General features: G+C 35.9%; 1 protein-coding gene across 1 annotated transcript in view; it reads left to right on the forward strand.

Annotated features, from left to right (window-relative positions):
- The first annotated feature begins 12,782 nt into the window (after nt 1-12,782).
- IL1RAPL1 (interleukin 1 receptor accessory protein like 1) overlaps nt 12,783-20,513 on the forward strand; it is a 300,832-nt gene continuing 293,101 nt past the window's right edge. Inside the window, exon 1 of the mRNA XM_049704799.1 lies at nt 12,783-12,857. Within this exon, the coding sequence (XP_049560756.1) occupies nt 12,821-12,857 (37 nt within the window). The 5' untranslated portion in view covers nt 12,783-12,820. The remainder of the gene's footprint in view (nt 12,858-20,513) is intronic.

The following is a 20,513-nucleotide window of genomic DNA, read 5'->3' on the forward strand; positions in this document are numbered from 1 at the left end:
TCAGGTACATTTTATCCTTACTTCTGGAGGTCTTCAAATCCCTAATATTAGCGTTAATGCACACTAGCAGTTATGAAGCACATTTTCTGTGCTAGGCCTAATATCAGCTACCCTTACGAGGTAGCTCATTTAATCTTCACGACACACCTTTAAAAGATCAATTTCTTCAAGAAATATATTTTATATCTACCTTAGAGATGAGGAAACTGAGTTTCAAACATGTGAAGCAATTTTCATAAAAATTTTATAATGGAGCAAAGCCAGGGGTGGAACCTAGGACTTCCTGACTCTAAATAAAGCCTTTGACTTTTCCATTGCAGATACAGAAGACAAAGAGGTCTATTAAAGGAATCTAATAAAGGAGTCTATTAACTATTAACCTTGTACTCCTTGGAACACATTTTATGGCTTCCTTGTTTGACTTCTTGATTTCCATTCCTTGTTTGCATTGTGCTGTCATCTTACTTCCTACGTCACGGTGCCTTCTAATACCAACAGAAAACCAATTATTTGCCAAGTGTGTGAGAGAGAGCATGGTGGACAGGGAAAGTCTTGGTCTTTCTGGGTAGTCTAGTTCAGGTACAATTATCTACTCTACCTATTACATGTTGCTCATCCATGGATCTCTCTCTGATTAATATCCTATTTCTTCCACCCCTTAACTTAGAACTGTGATATCACCCATAGCCAGGAATACAGAGTTCATCTTTTTATTAAATAGGGCTTTTCATTTGTTGTTGTGTTACTGGTCATGTATCTTCAACCAGAGTGTAAATTACTTGCGTGTATCTTGTTCTGTACTTACTTGGCCTTGCCCTATGGCACCAACCCAAATGCTAGGCTAATCACTGGCATACAGTGATGACACACTGTTGACTGAGTGATTATCTTCATCTTTACATTATAAGTGGACAAAAAGAGACATCGTAAAATTAAAATCCATTCCCCAGAGATGAGAAACATAGCTGAATATACTAACTCCTGGTCAGAAATCACTCAAACAAGGATGACATATTTCTCATATAACTATACAAATAGTTGGTACTTATTATTTTTAAAGGGTACTAATAGTTATTTTCTGGATTCATGTAGTGTATTTTCTAGATGAGTAAGTTTTCTAAACTAACTGAAGCTTGTCTCAGCCATCGAAAATGTATTTTTAATGAACAGTTTTTAATGTAAATCTTCAGAAAAAAAGGAGCATACAATTACTGCCTTTTAAAATAGAATGCATGAAATACAGTTACGTTTTTCCTTAAGTCATTCTACAAAAGTTTTTTGAGCATCCACTATATTCTACCTGTTATAGAAGACACTAAAAACATTAGGGACATGAAGGTTAAAAAAAATTTTTTTTAACCACCATAATCCCTGTTCTCAGGGAGTTTACACTTTCAAGAGGAAGTCAGATGTGTAGAAGGAAAAGTTACAACCCAGCCTCTTAAAGGTTGGATAGACGTGAGGAAACTTTAGCCTGAGAATTGATACCTGTGGTAGTTACGGAAGGTGAGTTAGGATTTAAGAAGGAGCAATCTGACGTTCCAGAATGAGCATAGGAGGCACGTTCCAAAAGAATCTAAGAGAATGGTGAACTGGAAGAATGGTAGACTGTTCAGTGTGCTTGATGCAGAGCAGCCTGAGGCTAGTTCTAGACTAAAGGAGCATAAAAAATTCACAGGGGATCATGTTACTTGCCTCCTTACCTCCATTGATCCCAAATCAATTACTGAATAAAAGTCTTAACTTGCTAAAGTATCTAAGAAATGTAAGCAAGCCCAGCCCAGATGAGCAAAGCCACATGTTTGACCGGGAATTGACCACAGATGCATGAGTGAGCTGAGCAAAGATCATTCCAGTTTGGGCGAGATCCACTGAACCCTCCAGGTGTCTCATAGACTCACGAAAAATCACTATTTTAAGCTACTAAGATTTAGGGTAATTAGTAACTCAGTAATGTTTAGCTGATAAACTGTATTAGTGCTTTTTTCCTAAAGTAAAATGCCTTTGCTCTATTTATTATAAAGAAATGGGAAGACGTATAGAAACAAATTTTGCTGAGCAAATAGCGCTGTGGTATTGCTTTGAGCTGGCATAGATACAGTTCAATTCCATTTCATTTCTTGTTATAAACTTGGCTCAAAATTGCTCATTTATACTTCACTATATGGATATATGTAGATACATGCACATATTCATGCTATATATAACATTCAAAAAATTTACCAACCCAAACCCTAAAGTTTTCATATCCGTGATATTTTTGAAAAACTGTTTTTATTTTGGATAATTTCAAGCATAATGGACACAAAAATAGAGTAGCATAATGAAATTCCATGTACCCGTCGCTCAGTTACAGTAATTATCAACATCCTGTAGATGTTGTTGTTTGTAACAGGCTTTTGTTTTGGTACTCATTTTCTTTTCGAGGGTGTGAGTGGTGTTCAATGCAACTAAGAACAAATTTGCAGTTTGTTCCTGCACTGCTGAAAAGAAAATTCTTAAAATGACTAACCCCAGTTTGTTGCCAAGTAACCCTTAGCTATGCACTGATAGCAAAAGTAATATAACAGCATTTGCAGCATAATTAGATTTTAATAGCAAGTTTTATTTAAAGAGTGCCTGATCTTATTGCTCATAGGCATGCTTTTCTTTCTTGGATTTCTTTTCTTTTTGGTGGTAATCACGTTTTTAATGACTTGTGATAGACTTTCCTTTTATGAAACAACAGGAAACTGCCATAGGAGCTTTTTAGTAAGCGTTTAGACGTTGTTGAAGCTGCTTAAAATCCTTTTAGGTAGGAGGTTATTATTTGACAAATAACCGTTTTTATAAAATGATTTCTGCAAAAAAGATGAATTCCCACCAGTGTTATTTGAATGAATGAAACCAGTCTAAACAGGAAAAAGTGATGATTATGTAGCCGAGTAAGTTATAGCTGAATAAATGAATAAATGGAAATTTAGGTTTCTGTTTTTTCACTGTAACCAGAATAGAGAAAACAAAATGCTTTTCCTTCAGTCTGCCTTCCAGATGGATTTCTTGGGAAGGAAGGAAGTATGATATGAAAGGAGGGAGGCAGGGAGAAGAAAAGGAAGAAAAGAAGGAAAGGAAGATGGGAGGGAGGGTAAACAGAAAGCAGGGAAGAAAAAGGAAGAAAGGGGTGGAAGGAGAGAGGCTAATTATCTGTAGGCGTATTTCTTTAAGCAGTCATGTCATTAAATATCACAAGCAGCCTGTAACTTAGTATACAGTATTTATATTGCTATATAATATAAACTGTACAGAAGTTAGATTGGATTCAAAGACTATCAGAGGAAACTGGTATCTCCCAGTGCAACCTTATCATTGACAGAGGTCAAGAAAGTTAAAGCAAGTTCAGAAGTTGAATATATCAGTGTTTGACAAATCTACTGTTACTGTCCCGTAAGAAGCTGACCACCAGTGAAATTTAATTCATCGAGAAGAATGCAATTCAGTAATAGTAGAATTGTTTGTTTAATTTATGTTTCCACATTTTATGCAAAAGTGATGTTATTTTTTACAGGATATGGGTGGTTATAAAGTCACTCTAAAGGAATTCTCTAATATTTTATATAATTACTACAAAAATTTAAAAATTTTAGTTCATATATATAAACCTTGGATTTCAATGGAGAACATGCTTTTGAAGGTTCATTTTCTCTTTGGTAACAATTTTAATGGGATTTCTAGAACGCTTCCCCTTATTTTGGTCCACCGTCATAATGAGAGCCTCAAATTGTATGCCATCATCAAGTTCTGTATTCAGTAAAGGGTTCTGCTTATGAGAGCCGATGACAGATGTAATCCTCTCTTCTAATCTTAAGAAATCAGTGTTAGGCTTATTCAAATTCTACAGTAAAAGCTTCATGATTGTGGAATACAGTTGAGTCCTAACACAGACGTTTCCGTCTCTCTATTTCCAACACCCATCAAAATGTTTTTCCCCAAGTCTTCCCCATATCATCAGAAACCCCAGGAGAAAAATAAGGTGTCTAATAGAAACTACATTAGAAATCACAAATGTTGGAAAGTAGACTACAGAAATGGAAAGCATGTGACCATTGAAATCAAATGACATAGGTTCAGATCTTGGCATCTGTCCTCACTGGCTGTTGGTTTGGGGAGAAGCTTCTAGATTTTTTCATTGTAGCAAATGGATGATCAAATGAAATAATGTAACTGCACACCCCAAAATAGTGTGTTAATTTTTCTTACACATATGCTTATTTGCAATCTTACATTTATGTTCTTGTGTCTTAAAAGCCTTCAATTTATGCTGAGAGTTCCAGCTTACCTGTCAATTTAATAGTTTGTGAATGAAATTAAGCAAAGTATGCTATGTTAGCTTTTAATGATAAATTGAGATATTACATGGGCTACTTTGTTTTTACTCCCTGGCTAGATCCCTTGAATACTTACTGCCACTTACCAAAAAACAAATGTATATATAATATGTATGTATACATATATATACTTTTTAGACTACCTTCTCTTGGTAAATATGTGTTCAGTGATTGCAAACAACTTTCAAATTAAGTGAAGTATAATAGTACAATATTAGGAAGATTTTGCTGTGAAATATTATGTAATATTTCATCACCTAAATGTTTTATAATAGGTTCGAATTATTTCTGCAGTTCTGGGTTGCCTCCACTATGCGTTAGATGGTTTATTCTATGTCTTTAGAGAAGAACCTCTTATTTTTTAGTTGTTTGGGTAGGGACAAGAGGCCTTGGTGGTGGTCATCCTCGCTATAAGGGTTTGGAAGGAGGAAGAGGTTACTAATTCTTTATATGGACTCTCACATTAATTCTTCTCATTTTGGCCTCCCATCTCTCCCTTGTACCCTGTCAGACATACCTGACCTTTCTGTGTGCTAAGCCTATGCAGACTTTCATACACCCTTCATGGCTCTCTCGATTGCTGTGGTCCACTCTACGGTGACCCAGACTACAGCTTCCTCCATCCTATTTCATCAATCCTCATGTTTTCAATAGCTTTCTGTCTACTAGAAAATTAAAGTCTCTTGTCCAATTCAGGCTTGAAATATAGCATTCAGGCTTGAATATGGCATTAGCCTGAAACATGAAACTTTTTTTTTAGACCATTTTCTCAGTCCTCTGGGAGACCAGAGGAGAAGATGAGTCGTCAGCCAGTGGCTTGGTTTTTCAAAATATAAATCATTGATCAGTAGTAAAATTCTCTAGCCTCTATGCATAATTGGAGGTGGCTGAATTGATTTATAAAAATGTGTCTCTTGATTCGTACTATCTTATAAAACTACCCCTCTTGTACTGTCCCCCGTATCATTAAGTAGCACTGCCCTTCAGGTGTTTGCTCAAGTGCATAACTGGGGATCTCCCTTAATTCCTAGATTTTCATTTACATTCCATATCAAATCCATCAGTAAATTTTGTCAGTTCTACCTACCAAGTAGGTATTTAAAGGAAAAAATCCTACCATTTCCAGCAGCAGCACTAATGTATCATCACCATTTGGTGTACTGCTTCAATACCCTCCTTACTGGCCTTCTGCCTCCACATTACTCTGTCCTCCTAGACATGAACACCAAGGTGCCAGAGTGATACTTTTGGCATATAAATGCTACCAGAAGCTCTCTCCACAAGTCTCCAGTGCATTCTCATTAGGTTTAGAATAAAACCCAAGTCTTTTCCATGTTCTACAAGGCCATGCCTGAATTGGCCCATGACTATCTCTGAACTCATTGCCACTCTTTCCTTTTGTCAAGATAGCTATAATGATCTGTGCCTTCCCTCAAACATGCCAAGTGCACTCCCATTTCATGGCCTTTGCACCTTCCTCTGCCTGCCATCATCTTCCTCTAGGTATTTCCATGACTGGTTCCCTCCTTTCACAGAGATCTGTTTCAAAGATCTTTAAAGCAAACTTTCCTGGCATTCCTCTAAAATAGCACCTGCGCTAGCTGCTTTGTTTTCTTTTTCTTTTTTTATAAATTAATTTATTTATTTACTTTTGGCTGCATTGGGTCTTCGTTGCTGCACGCAGGCTTTCTCTAGTGCTGCGAGCAGGGGCTACTCTTCGTTGCGGTGCACGGGCTTCTCGCTGCAGTGGCTTCTCTTGTTGCGGAGCACGGGATTTAGGGGCATGGGCTTCAGTAGTTGTGGCACATGGGCTCAGTAGTTGCAGCTCGCGGGCTCTAGAGCGCAGGCTCAGTAATTGTAGCGCACAAGCTTAGTTGCTCCGCGGCATGTGGGATCTTCTCGGACCAGGGCTCGAACCCATGTCCCCTGCATTGGCAGGCGGATTCTTAACCACTGCGCCACCAGGGAAGTCCCGGCTGCTATATGTTCTACAGTACTTAGAACTACCTGATATTATGTTATGCATATATTCATTTACATGTATAGTTTCCATCTGCCTCTCTGGGACGCAAGCTCCATGAGAGCAGGAGTTGTGTCTGTCTGGTTCACTGTTATACCCTCTAGTAGCTAGAAAACTTCCTGGCAAAGAGAAGATGTTTTAAAAATATTTGTTGAAATGAATGAATGAACATATTTTTTAATTTGCATTGTAAGCTACACTTATCAAACTATATGAATAAAATATTAAGTATCAAAGCTAGTCAAATTAATTTTTGATTTTCCTGAATACATACATTTTGATAGATTATATTAAGAGTTACATCCCTGGGAGTATTTGCTTTATCACTTTGACATGACTTCTAGATCAAGGTTATCATTTATATGGTGTTAGTTTGTTCATAAACCGCTTTCCCTGCACTCTCTGCTCAGTTGATTTGCCACTCCTTCCTCTTTGAGGCTTCTGAGGCTCCATGGCTCCATTGGGAGTTACCATAATTGTTTGCAACAGAAAGGAGAAATTTTGCCAATCCCAGTGCATTAGAGATAAGTGAAAAGTTAAGCACCTTTCTTCCCCCAAATGGCTCCACCTAGTATACACTCATATTTTCTCCCATCCGTTCATTTTTTTTCTCCCAAGGAACATGAGGTTTTGTCTACTTGCTATATATCTCATGAGTGCTATGCTCCACTATTAAGAACTAATGTTAAAACACTCCAGACCGGGGCTTCCCTGGTGGCGCAGTGGTTGAGAGTCCGCCTGCCGATGCAGGGGACGCGGGTTCATGCACCGGTCCGGGAGGATCCCACATGCCACGGAGTGGCTGGGCCCGTGAGCCATGGCCCTGAGCCTGCGCGTCCGGAGCCTGTGCTCCGCAATGGGAGAGGCCACAACAGTGAGAGGCCCGCATACCGCAAAACAAAACAAAACAAAACAGAACCAAAAAAACATTCCAGACCAAAGAAAGCAGAACTGAAATCCCATTTTGAATCATTGAAGCTCTATGAGTAATTCACATTCCGTTGACTTGCTAGGACAATAGGCAGTTGGTTGTCAAGTCTTATAAGTTAAAAAAAGTACATGCAGACAGCAAAACAAACCAAAAATCTCCATTGTAAAATGGCGCGTGTTGGTGGGATTGCCACAGAGCGTGTTTTATTGTCAGCTGAATAAATCTGTGAGTATTGTTTTGTGACCAGATTTAGCTGGTAGATTTAAATAGGGTCATAAAGAAATTACCTCTGAGTATAGCACTCATTACAATGCATCATATATGCGTTCTCATCTCATACATTCTTATGTATAACTCCATGCCTTATTGGTCATTTTATTTGTAATATAGTACTTATTATTTGCAGGTACTTCATAAAGGCTCTTGAAACTGACTCGTGGAGTTATATTTTAATTATGTATCTAGGTTGTAAGCTCTGTGAGGGTTAAAAGCTGTGTTTTGTTTACCTTTCTTTGAGTCCTTTACAATCCCAGTACCTTGCTTGCATATCTAAAAATCTTCAAAATGCTTTTGTTGAATTGTGTTTTTGAAGGATGGACCAGTTCTCCTGCTATGGAAACTAATGTAGGAAATATTAATGATTCTTAAATTCGGAACTTAAATGCCTTTTGAACCCTTATCTAAATATCCAGTTCATTATTTTACAAACTATTTTTTTTTCTTCTCAGGCTACAAAGAATGCTAAATGCTATTGTCCCAAACTTCGATGGATATCATTAGTACAGATGTATTTTCCATCTAATATATCCAGGCATTTAATCTGTTATCCTATTTAATCCTCACACCAAGCCATAGGGGAAAATGTCACATTTTTTATATAAGGAGACTGAGACTCATAGAGTTTAAATAACTTCTCCAACTTGCCAAACCAACCAGGTCTAACTTCTGTCAGAATTTATTAGACCCATGTCTCCCTGAAAAATATGTGTATTATCTTTCTTACCTTACCATAATGCTTCTAAGAAACAAAGCAGAGAAGGCACTACTTAAAATACATTTTGAAAAGTATCTATGATTTTGAAAGAACAGATTTTGTGGTAGGACAACTTTAAGTATCCAAGAAATATTAATTATTCTCAAGAGTATTTGAGGGACTAAACTTAAATTTTAGAGGGATGTCAAAACAAAGATACACTCATCCTAAATATCTCATATTTCTCTTCTCTTTAAGAACATTAGAAAAATTCGAGAATACTGGCCTCATTGCCCTGGTCTCTTGTCACTTTTGCTTTGGAAAATTGGATCCTCTTTTTCACTATTCCATAACCCAAGTGTACATGGCATGGGGAAAAAAGAGAGAGACTTCATCTCTTCATAATTATTTAGGGAACGTTAACATAGGAATTATTCCTATACACAACTTTGTGTATACCGCCTTCCAGATGTTTCTCTAACTAGCAGCTGGTAAGCAAAACAAACGTCCTTTAAATTGTTCCTTCTACTCTGAAGAACGGTTTTGTCGATCGGGACATATTAATAACTCTGTAAAAGATTTTTATTTTAAAATAGAAATAAAGATTTTTAATTTCAAAATAAAAACACTTTTAAAATAACTATGTTATCTTTAATGTTGTCAATGGGATATTCTGAAGAATAAAATGAGAGCTTGAAAATATTTTTGTTGGTGGATTCATAGAAATATTTCAATGCATAGGTAGCCAGAGAAACATCTCTACTATAATTGTTGTGTATTTTTTTTTGTAGACAAAATGTGATTAGGATTTAAAATCAGCCTGTGCTTCATGTCACTACTGTCAGACTTGCTTTATTTTTTCAACGATTTCAGCTTAGTGAGTGTGTGTGTGTGTGTGTGTGTGTGTGTGTGTGTGTGTGTGTGTGTGAATGAGAGAGAGAGAGAGAAGGAAAGAAAGGGTCCCAAAAGGAAAGATGTTTTCTTGACAATAAAATGTTAGTTGGTCTAGTCATGGTCTAATGCTTATTACTTTGCTTTTTATTGTAACTAATTTGTTTGAGTTCCTTCCAGTCGTACTTTTGCCCATGCAGAAAATGAAGAGGGCTTTGTGTTTGTGTGTTCATTTTGTTTGGTCATTACCATTCCTGCATTTGTTTGCCAGTTCTGTCTTCTGTCAATTCGATTCAACTGATATTTGTTAAACACCATAAAGTGTCAGAAACATTCAAATAATGGATAATTCAGCAAATGTCTTTTCTTTGTGGCAGCACAATTGTTTGCCCTCAAATGACTGGACCTATGTCTTAGCTTTAATGGTCACCCCATTTCACAGTCATGTGTCAAATCTGTAGTCAGCTCTTGTGTTCTCTGACAGTTTCAGTTCACTTTTATCAAAGACAAGTGAATCATACAAGAAACATGCCTCAACAATATCCCTCTAGAGCATAATATCAGAACTTAGAGATGACAGATTGCACAGTACAAGCGCTCTGCTGTAGGTTATAGTCACTTATTTGTATGTTTTTGCTCTCCTAACAGATTGCTCACACCTTGAGGGGAATCATTGCACAGGACTAGTAGTTGCTTGACAGAACTGGGAGGCAAAGATCTAGCAAGGACTCTAGCTTGAATTTGCTCTTTTACCTTTGGCAAACCAGTTGTGCTTTTTACACCTCGGATCTTTGACCTCTAACACAAGGGAGTTGAATTATAGATTTGTCTGGGTATATTCCCAGGAGTGGGGTTGCTGGGTCATATGGTAACTCTATTTTTAGTTTTCTTAGGAACCTCCATACTGTGTTCCACAGTGGCTATACCAACTTACATGTACAAAACAGAAACAGACTCATAGACAGAGAACAGACCTGTGGTTGCCAAGGGGGAGTGGGGAGGGAGAGGGGTGGACTGGGAGTTTGGGGCTGGTAGATGCAAACTATTACATTTAGAATGGGTAAACAACAAGGTCCTACTGTAAAGCACAGGAACTATGCTCAATATCCTATAATAAACCATAATGGAATAGAATATAAAAAAAGAGTGTATATATGTTTATAACTGAGTCACTTTGTACATCAGAGACTGGCACAACATTGTAAATCAACTATACTTCAATTAAAAAAAGAAAAAAATGTAAAAAAAAAAAGTAAAAAATTAAGTAAATAAAACAAGAGAGTTGAATCAGCCCAGAATTGTTCACTATTGCCATTATTTTTTAACTTCTGATTACTGTAAGATGTAAAGGCAGAAACCAAAGATATTCCAAAGCCACTATCACGATACCTAGCACATTATAGTGTCCAGTATACATCAGTTGAGTTGAATTGGATTTGGGGGGTTAAAATCTTGGACGGAATACTGATGTATAAGTAAAAGCAGAGCTACTTATATCAAGAGAGGGGTAGGCAGTACAACAAGGTATGGAGTCAAGGCCCTCAGTCCACCCCTTATCTGTATCTGCATGTCACCTGCCCAGAGGGGCGCTGTAGAAACCATAGGGCTTTAGGGAACACAATTTAAAAATCAAAGAATTTCATAAGCTTATAATTTTTTTCTGGCTTGAACACTCTGATTCCTCTGTTAACTTGGACTTGTCCCATGAGGATAATATAGAAAGATCTTAAGGATGTAACATTATGCCATGGGGTGGGTGGTGTGTTGGGGTGGAGAACCACACAACCATTTTATATTTCTGAACAAATGTCCTATCTATGGATTTTATTATCTTTCTCTACAGATATTTTCTTTTATTATAAATTAGTGTGAGATGTGTTTGAACAGGGAACATTTTTCTCAGCTGCTTTCTATAACTGTTGAATTGTCTGCTTGTGACTCTATAATCACAAGCTTTTATAAATGGAGTTAATTTACTGAAGAAACAGGTTATTTTGATGCCATATTGCTTTTGAAGTTACCTGAAATCATTTGATAACCAGAGCCTAGGAAATGTGGCTCTTTGACCTATTAATGGTGAACTGCTTTGCCAACATTTAGTGACTAACCTACTTATTTAGCTATTAGGAGAATAAAAATCTGTTAAGATCATTTTAGGCAAGACATACAAGTATTTGAGGTTAATCAGAGTGATGTCAAATCTTTGAGAAGAATTTCAAAGTGATTTATCTCATCTTATTACCCCAACTTTCCTTTCCCCTTCCTTCCCATCCCTGTGTTAAATATTAATGAAGATGAATGAATAATGCATTCAATTAGTTATGAACAAAACCTACTGATCCTATGTGAGGTTGGTCTTCCAAACAAGGACTCTTAAAACTCATTCCTGTTTTTCGGAGCTGGGATGCATCATCCGTTTGCACTGACTGTGTTTTCTGTTAAGGAGAGATAGAGGTGAGCTTCCGAAGCAGATTGCATTCTTGAATCCTCTGGTGATGAGGATTTGTGGCCACAACTCCGAGCATAGCTGTCTAGATCAGCCTTCTGGTTGTCAACCAAACTGGCGTGTCCTCCTGGCAAGGAAGGAAGCCCGCAAAGCAAAATCATTTAATTTTTCAATCAATTTCAGCAACCCTTAATTGATCATTTCTGTACTTCTCACAGAGTGGAAGTTGCAGTGACAGATTTCACAGGGACCTGGGCATTTCAGTCAGAGAGGGTGAGGAGGGAGTCTTTAATGAAGGATCACTGACTATTTGTCTAAAGTCCAGATAGTCTAGTTAGCTAGGAATGAAGTATGCAATGGGAAACCTATCTTCAAGATGCTTAATAGCCAACTCTTAGATCTGTACACTGATCATTGATAAATTGATAAGTGCACAGAGCAGTAATGTGTAGAAGCTAAAAATCAAAGACAGTATATCATGCAAATTAGCAATAAGTACTATAAAATGTCATGGATAATAGTAATAAGGGGTTCTGACTAAATGAAAAGTATTACTTAAAATATAACTTGGTGACTACTTTTATGCATGTTTGAATATGCTGCTTGTATTTGTAGTAATGTAATGCCACATTGCTGCCTCATTTATAGGAGATGTATGTGAGAAATACTTAATCTAATTACTAAATTATGGGTTTTGAGGCAATGTGATCCAGGGTAGGGAAACTAGGAATGGGATTAAGAAGAAAGAGGCAATATTATGCCCCCCCAAAAAATCATTGAAATGCACGATACAGATATAATGTGTATCTTTAATTAACATAGAGAAAAGGTAGGGTACCCTTTAAAAAGGAAAGCAAGGTGAAAATTGAAAATATTTGGTGAAGTACAATCATACGTTCTTAAGGACTGACCAATCCTGATTCTGTACTGCAACAGTCTCATGTGACTGCCAATTTGGTAGTGTTATATTTCGCTCATGTATAATCTAATAGCTTTTCAACTCGCCTGAAGGTACTGCCTGCAATATGTAAGTCATTACTTGGTAGAATGCTTTGACACACTACTCAGAGAATGAAAACTACTTGGGAAAATAAACTGTGTTCTATCCTTCAGTTTATTCAGCATAACTATAAGTCTGTATTATTATTGTTTTTCAGCCCCTCTCACTGATAAACCACCCAAGCTTCTGTATCCTATGGAAAGTAAACTGACAATTCAGGAGACCCAGCTGGGTGAGTAATTTCTTAATTCTAGTTAATACACTTTTCTCGTTACATTCAGACTATTAATAAGCCTAGATTGTAACCTGGTGTAATACTCTGAGCTAAGCCCATGTTTATTTAAAGGGAGCAAAATTAGAAAATACCAGCAAATATGGTGTATTCCATCCCCCTGGTGCGTGCATTAGGACCAAGCTGGACATATGGATGTAAAAACTTATGTGTTAGTTAGATGGTTGTTGAAAAATTAGATGGACTGAAGGGTTTGCTGATGGTATTATTTTGTCATTTTATAAGGCTTGAATTGTTGGGTTATTTAAATTTATTTTACTTATTTATTTATTTTTGGCTGTGTTGGATCTTCGTTGCTGTGCGCGGACTATCTCTCATTGCGGCTAGCGGGGGCTACTCTTCGTTGCAGTGTGCAGGCCTCTCATTGCGGTGGCTTCTGTTGTTGCAGAGCACGGGCTCTAGGTGCGTGGGCTTCAGTAGTTGTGGCATGTGGGCTCAGTAGTTGTGGCTCGCGGGCTGTAGAGCGCAGACTCAGTAGTTGTGGTGCACGGGCTTAGTTGCTCCGTGGCATGTGAGATCTTCCCCAACCGGGGCTCGAACCCATGTCCCCTGCATTGGCAGGTGGATTCTTAACCACTGTGCCACCGGGGAAGCACTTGAATTGGTTTTAAAACAGGCAGTGTGGAACTGTTTGACTTATAATACTTACTATAATACCCAATAATATGTTAAAATACAATTTTTTAAAATTGGGGGAAAGGGTAGAGATTCATTAAAGTAAATGACACTGTTACAGTTAAAAATCATTTTTATCCAGCCAAATATAATGGACCCTGTGATAGTTAAGTTATGGATAATATATTCATAAAATGTGAGTGAGTGGCTTTTGGTTAAAGGACTGAAACATAAGAATATGTACAGAATATTCTGCCTTGGTAAAAATATCTAGTCCACAAATAAGAATTTTAACATATTTATCTTAGAGTTAAGTCTAGAATTTCTTAGTCTGATTTATCTATCTATATTTAGTTATACCAAATTATGGGAAATTTCCCCTCTTGTTTATAAATATATACAGCACATTCAATTATATTTTTTATTTGAAATATGATATGCATGTATGTATATATCATAAACTTTAGCAGAAAATTAGTTGTTTTTGGTGGTTTGATATAAAAGGTTATCAAAAGTATAATTTAAACCATATATTCATGTTTGTTAAGGAATTTTTTCTTACATTAACCATTTGAAAGTAGAAATGCATTTAATGAATACAACTAAAAAAAATTCATAGTCCATCCCTTATGTTATCAATGTTATTGTCACTGGGGAGAGTTTAAATCAAAATTGTAAATCTGTCTTCAAAATGAAGATTACAGATCTGATAATCTTTACTAATAGCACATCCACAGTTATAGTGCAAAAAGATAAGATGATGGTTTTAGAGACTATAAAATTATTGTAGTCAACAGATTTCCAGCATTGGAAATATTCACTCACTTTGAGGCATGAACATATGTAATTTTTATACAAGTCAGGGTTTTAATGTTTCTTTGATGATAAACCTAAGGCTTTGGATTAATTCCATATACATGCAAGTAGTTTTATAATTGTCATTATTTTGAGATGGGAGACCAGAAGCAGCACTAAAGCCATGCTGTATATGAAACAAACATATTAAAATTGTATCGCGCTCTTTACTCATGCTGTGGTATATTGAGATATATTAGATGTTATTGCTACTTTGAAAAGAAATTTTGAAATATAAATTTTCCTAAGCGGCCATTCTCATACAGACCTTTCAATAACTCCTAGGAAGATATATTTCTAAGAAGTTATGCAAAACTATAAATATCTTGGACCAAGAGGGAGTGGTTTATTGTCCCAGTTATCTGTAATGAGCATAGCCAAAATGATATTAATTGTATCTCTTTACTTGAAAAAATGATTCAAAGAATTTTACAATAGATGGTTGCCCATTGGGTTTCCTTATATTGTCCCTGAATTTGGAATAAATCAAATTGTTCTGTCTTCTAAAATGTTTTACAAAATGGAATAAATAATTTGTAAAGCTTTCCTTTTTTCAAAAATTACTTTTTCTTGAACAAAAATTATAAAAACAAATCAAATTGAAAATATGAACATTTCTTATGCAAATTGGAAGGTTTGGCTGTATATTTGTTTGAAGAAAGATGGGCATGTCTTGAGAACAATCAAAATGCTCCAGAAAATACTCTAATTAACTCCTTTATTGTCACTGCCGAAAGGAACACCTTTTAAACACCAAGTAAACCATAGACATCAACCTGGGACTTGTATTGTTTTAAACAACTTTCGTTTTATTTTCTAACTCCACTTCTCAGTGTGATACATCATTTACTAGTTTGAGAAATTTAACCTTAATCCATGAATTTTTGAGCAACAGTTGATTTGAAATAACTACCTTTTAGTGTTGCTACTTTAATAGTATTGGGGTAGGTGAACAGCTGATCACAAAGGATAAGTGAAAATAGGAAATAATGTTAAGGACCAAAAAAAAGGAAAGACTCGAGATGCCTAAAATATGTTTGTTTTCTACAATATGTACTTTGATTTTTCACCTCCTTTGGGATTTAATTTTTGCCCTTTCCAGATTTGAAAAAGCTAATAATTTCAACAGGCTCAAAATGTGTTGTCAAATCCTAAGGAAGGGAACTGAGTGAAGAGTCATGGGCGGGGGAGTAAGGAGGGTGGCCAGGACCAGTGATAGGGAACCTGTAAGTGGTGCCTACTCTCATGAGATGGTGAAAATCTCCAACAGAGTTTCATTGATCAAGAGCTTGGGGGTCTGACTCAACCTTGTCCTAAATTGAGGGTTAACCTCAGAGGTTAATAAAACTACTATGTGAGTTAATTATAAGAACAATCATTAGAAATTACACAAAGCTGAGTTAATACATGGCTGGTGACCTAACATGAACATCTTGGCTAAGTTAAACACATATCCATTCACCTGTCCTTGGTAACTAAATCCATCAAATCTCCAGTTTGTGTATGAATATATAAAACATATTAATAATGAATTAGATAAAATCATGAAATGCATAGATTTGTTTTCATCTCCAAATTCTCCTTTCTCTGCCATTTGCTAGCCATGCCTACCTTTCCCTTTCCACATCCCTTTGTGTCTTCCTTTTCTTACAATTCTTTCATCTTCTCAAAACTGGAAAGATTCTGATAGTGATAATTTAAACTGTTTCAGTATAGAAAGCAAAAGGCACCAAAAATCAAAGTACTTAGGAAAAAAATAGTATAATAGTAACTAAATTCATATTAACCATGTAAATTGGTGGTTTTGAATTTCAGTCAATATGGGGTTATAGCCTAGTATTTTCATTTTAAGTGGCATCTATATGTTATTTCTAAATGTGAAAAAAAAACAAAAACAACTCTGTCCCTTTTAAATAACTTTCAGGCATCAGCGAATATGTGGACAGAACTTTCTTGGGCAAAAGGCCCAGAAATCACACTGTGCAATTCTGAAGGTCAATCCAGGGGGTGAGCCTGACTTAGTCTTTTCAGGTGGTTGTAGTCAAGGGAATCAAAAGACAGACACCAGTGTCTTGCTGAACTTGAGCCCTGAGGATGTCAATCAGATATATGGCCTTCTTATGGCTAGGAGCCCATTTTCAGAAACTTCTAGTACAGAGGATGTTATATTCATCATTACCAGACTTTCAAAGAGTAGAAATTCATTCCACCCTTGTCCTAGTAAGACACATTATACTTTACAACGTAGAATTTACTGAAAATTATCATTAATTACTCATTTAGATATGGGTATTTCTTTATTTAAATTTTGCTTTTTGCTTTAAAAATAATTTTATAGGTTAGTTTTACAGGTTAATTACAGGTAGACCTTTGGGGGAAATACAGAAAAGAATCTTGTTTCTTATACTTTATGTTGTAGAAACATTCTGCTCCTATTAAATATTCTGAGAAAATACTCCTTTAATGGCTGCATGACATCCATGTGAATGTCCTATAATTTCACGTATATTGCTGGAAATTTGGATTTTTCCAAATTTCATTATCATAAATAATGATGCAGTTGTCTTTAATCATACATTTTCTCTTGACCTATTTCAACAGGACAGATTGCTAAAAGGAAATGGGTAAAAGGAAATAATTTCATCAAAGTTTCTTGCTACATAGTTTCAGAATTCTTATCAGAGTAATACAGACTCTCACTAGAAGTATGTAGTGAGTTTAATAACTTTTAATTTTTTTGATACAATGCATAAAATGATACATCTTTGTAACATAGAGCTCTTGAAGGAAAACTCACTTTCCTTGGGTATCAGAATCACTTCTTCCTTCCCCCCTTAGCTCCTTCTCTTCATTCATTGAATATGAGTGTGGCCTCTCTTTTTCAGGATTATCCTCATTTGGAGGGTTTCGAATAAATCTAATCCATATTGTTGAAGAAATATAGAAACCTAATCAAATGTCTGCAGTCTCTATCCATTTTTTTTCTCTTGCTTATCCTAATGCTCAACTGAAAACTTCCTCTAGAGCCTGCGTTTCTTAATATAAGTACACAGGAATTTTGTGATGTGCTCTGGGCATAGGGAATGTCAATAAATACTAATTGACAATAAGGTATACATGCCACAAAGGACACACATCTCCAAATTTTCTGTAAGAAAAAAGTAATGAGACTGAACTGAATAAGCTGCTCAACAGTGCTTTTGTTTTTCTTTAATATCCACTTTCTTTTGTTAAGTTTGTTAAAAAGAAAACACATGTATCTGAGTTACAAGGATTCACCAGATGTTAACATCTCAGGGAAAGTGGTTGATGACAGTATTGAAACCTCAAATTTTTAAACATCTGTCCTCGTAAAGGACACACTACACATGTAACTTTATCCAACTTAATTACAGGCTAATTAAAATGTCACACTAGAACTTAACTAACACATCTTGCCCTGTTACACCATATTATAGTTGGCAGAATTTTAAGTTTCAAGCAGACTGAGGGAAAAATGTCTATATAATAGATCCTGATTGATAATTTAATAGGAAAACTTTTTGCCATGAAAATTTTATGTTTAATTTACTGTGTTGCTAGAGTAATTAGTTATGGAAATATATTCTACTTCAATCCTTTATATGTTCTGGAACTGTATATATGCATACATATATACATATAGTGCATGGAATGTGTTGTATTACAAATATACTAGTTGAGTTTTTAATCCAAGGAAAGTATATAGGGAATTATTTTATGGAGTGAAAAATAGCCCTCTAACATTTACTATCTAGTTCTATATTTTCATAGCTGTTATTTTCTTGAAACAGAACACATCCTTTCTGAATAGTTACTTAATTAGGAGGCCTGTTTGTTTCCTTTCTGGAGTAGGGAAGTACTTTATGTCAGTATCCTAGAAACAAAACAATTCAGGTGTTGAATTTGATACCTAATTCTGAAAATGACATACAATATTGATGATGCTAAAGAATACTTTGTTGCTGAGTTATGCAAGTGATGCAAATATGACCTTCCTTCCCAGAGGTAAGGAAGTCAGGATTGACTGTTTGGGTTTTTCCAGCCACAATTGCTCTTCTGGTTGTCATCAGCAAATGTAATGCTGTTGACTTTGGTTTTACTGCTCCATGTGGAAGATACAAAACATATTTTCACTGACAAACTCATATGAAAAACCATAAAACTTCTCTTTCACTCTGGATAAAAACATTTGTATCCAAGTCTTGATTTTAGATGACAAATGATGTACTCGTTGCCCACTTAAGAAAGACATGCAGATCAGCATAGTTCTACTGCCCAAAATAAAGCTTGCTAGACATAAATTAGAGCTTCTGGGCAAATAGACATCATAATTAAAGCATGTAAAGGCAAATACAGACTGGTGTTATAATTATTTAAACTGATGACATTCAGGTGTACTCAGTCCAAATTTATTGTGCCAGGATGAATGAAAGTAATAACTCTTGACAGCTGTTGTATTTTACTTTTGAAACCAAAAACACCTTAAGAATTGTGATTCTAACCTGAAGAGGAATATTTTGATATTAGTATTTATTTAACATTTCATATCCTTAAACAAAAGATGAATCAAGTAATGAAAGCTAGTATTCATATTCTTAGATCATTATATGGCCTAGCTTATATGATATGAATCTCACAGATTCTCAAAATCAGTCTTTCCTTATGCTAGAGAGGAAGATTAGGTTGGGGGAAAATGCAGCTTTGCATGTTTGCTTTAAAAATTACTAGGTAAAAACTCACAGATATAGAGAACAAACTAGTGGTTACCAGTGTGGGGGGTGGGGGGAGGGGCAATATAGGGAAGGGAGAGTGGGAGGTGCTGCAAACTGTTGGGTGTAAGACAGGCTCAAGGGTGTATTGTACAACACGGGGAATATATAGCCAACGTTTTGGAATAACTGTAAGTGGAAAGTACCGTTTAAAAATTGTATAAAAATTTTCTTAAAAAAGGTAAAGAATGGCTAAGTAGCAATGATGAGAACAAACATACACTATTTTTTTAAATAACTTTTACTATTTTTAATGTTAAGTAGCTTATTGCAATTACCCCTCAATCCAGAAAAAAAATCAAAACAAATATTAAAAAAATTGCTAGCTAAGCAGAAGTCAGACTTCCTTTTTAAGTGTTACATGCTCGAGGCCTAGTGCTAGGACAGGCTTGAGACCCAAAGAAAGATGGAGATGAAGGTTACAGCGGCTCCTATGGGCCATTGATTTCTGAACGTTTGGAAGCCAGCTGAAGCACTTGTATTTAAAAACTAGAATAGAGAAAATGTGAGTCTGCTGGTTCTTACTTTGGAAAAGGGCCAAAAGAGAGAAAAGAAAGGAAGAAAGCAAAAGTGCAAGAAAGAGTGTTGTCACAAAACCAGAGTCTTTTGAAATTCCCAACTCCTGGTGTAGTTCTGGTCTAGTTTGTTGGACACTAACATGAATCATGCAGATTGCTCTTTTGCTACAGCACTGAGAGTACAGTTTTGTTTGTCTGTGGCCAACTAAGAAACTAGATATGTAACTCTTCACAATTCTAGATTTAGAAACCTTACGAAGTGGAGGGACTTTGATAGTTATCAAGTCAAATTCTTCTCTTTAAACTGATGAGAAAACACAGATCAAAAATGGCTACATGTTTTTATATCACAAAATTTTCAAAAACAAACATCATCAACATCATCATTTTTCTTCTTCATTATTATTATGATTATTATTATTTTACTATTTTGGTTACTTACAATAAAGAGGCAGCATATAGCAGAGGTTCCAAATTCAGGTCATTCTGTCAGACAGACCTAGGTGACAATCCAGCTCTACCACTTAGCTCTGCTGTAACCTTAAACAAACAGCCCTCATTTTCCTAGTCAATAAAAAAGACACCATGATAATACGTAGCTCTGTAGAGTTAGTATGGGTATTTAATGAGATAATGCATGTAAAGATTAGTACATTGCCTGTATATATTAGGTAGTCAGTATGTGCTTGCTGCTGTTAGTTGAGATATTTCAATGCTACACATATATGTATATATGGTGTAGGTATAAATATATAGAGATATATAGAGAGGGAGAGAAAGAGGAGAGAGATAATGCTGTATATACAAGATTTCTGAGC

This window comes from Orcinus orca, chromosome X (genome assembly GCF_937001465.1).
Source record: "Orcinus orca chromosome X, mOrcOrc1.1, whole genome shotgun sequence".
Lineage (NCBI taxonomy): Eukaryota > Metazoa > Chordata > Mammalia > Artiodactyla > Delphinidae > Orcinus > Orcinus orca.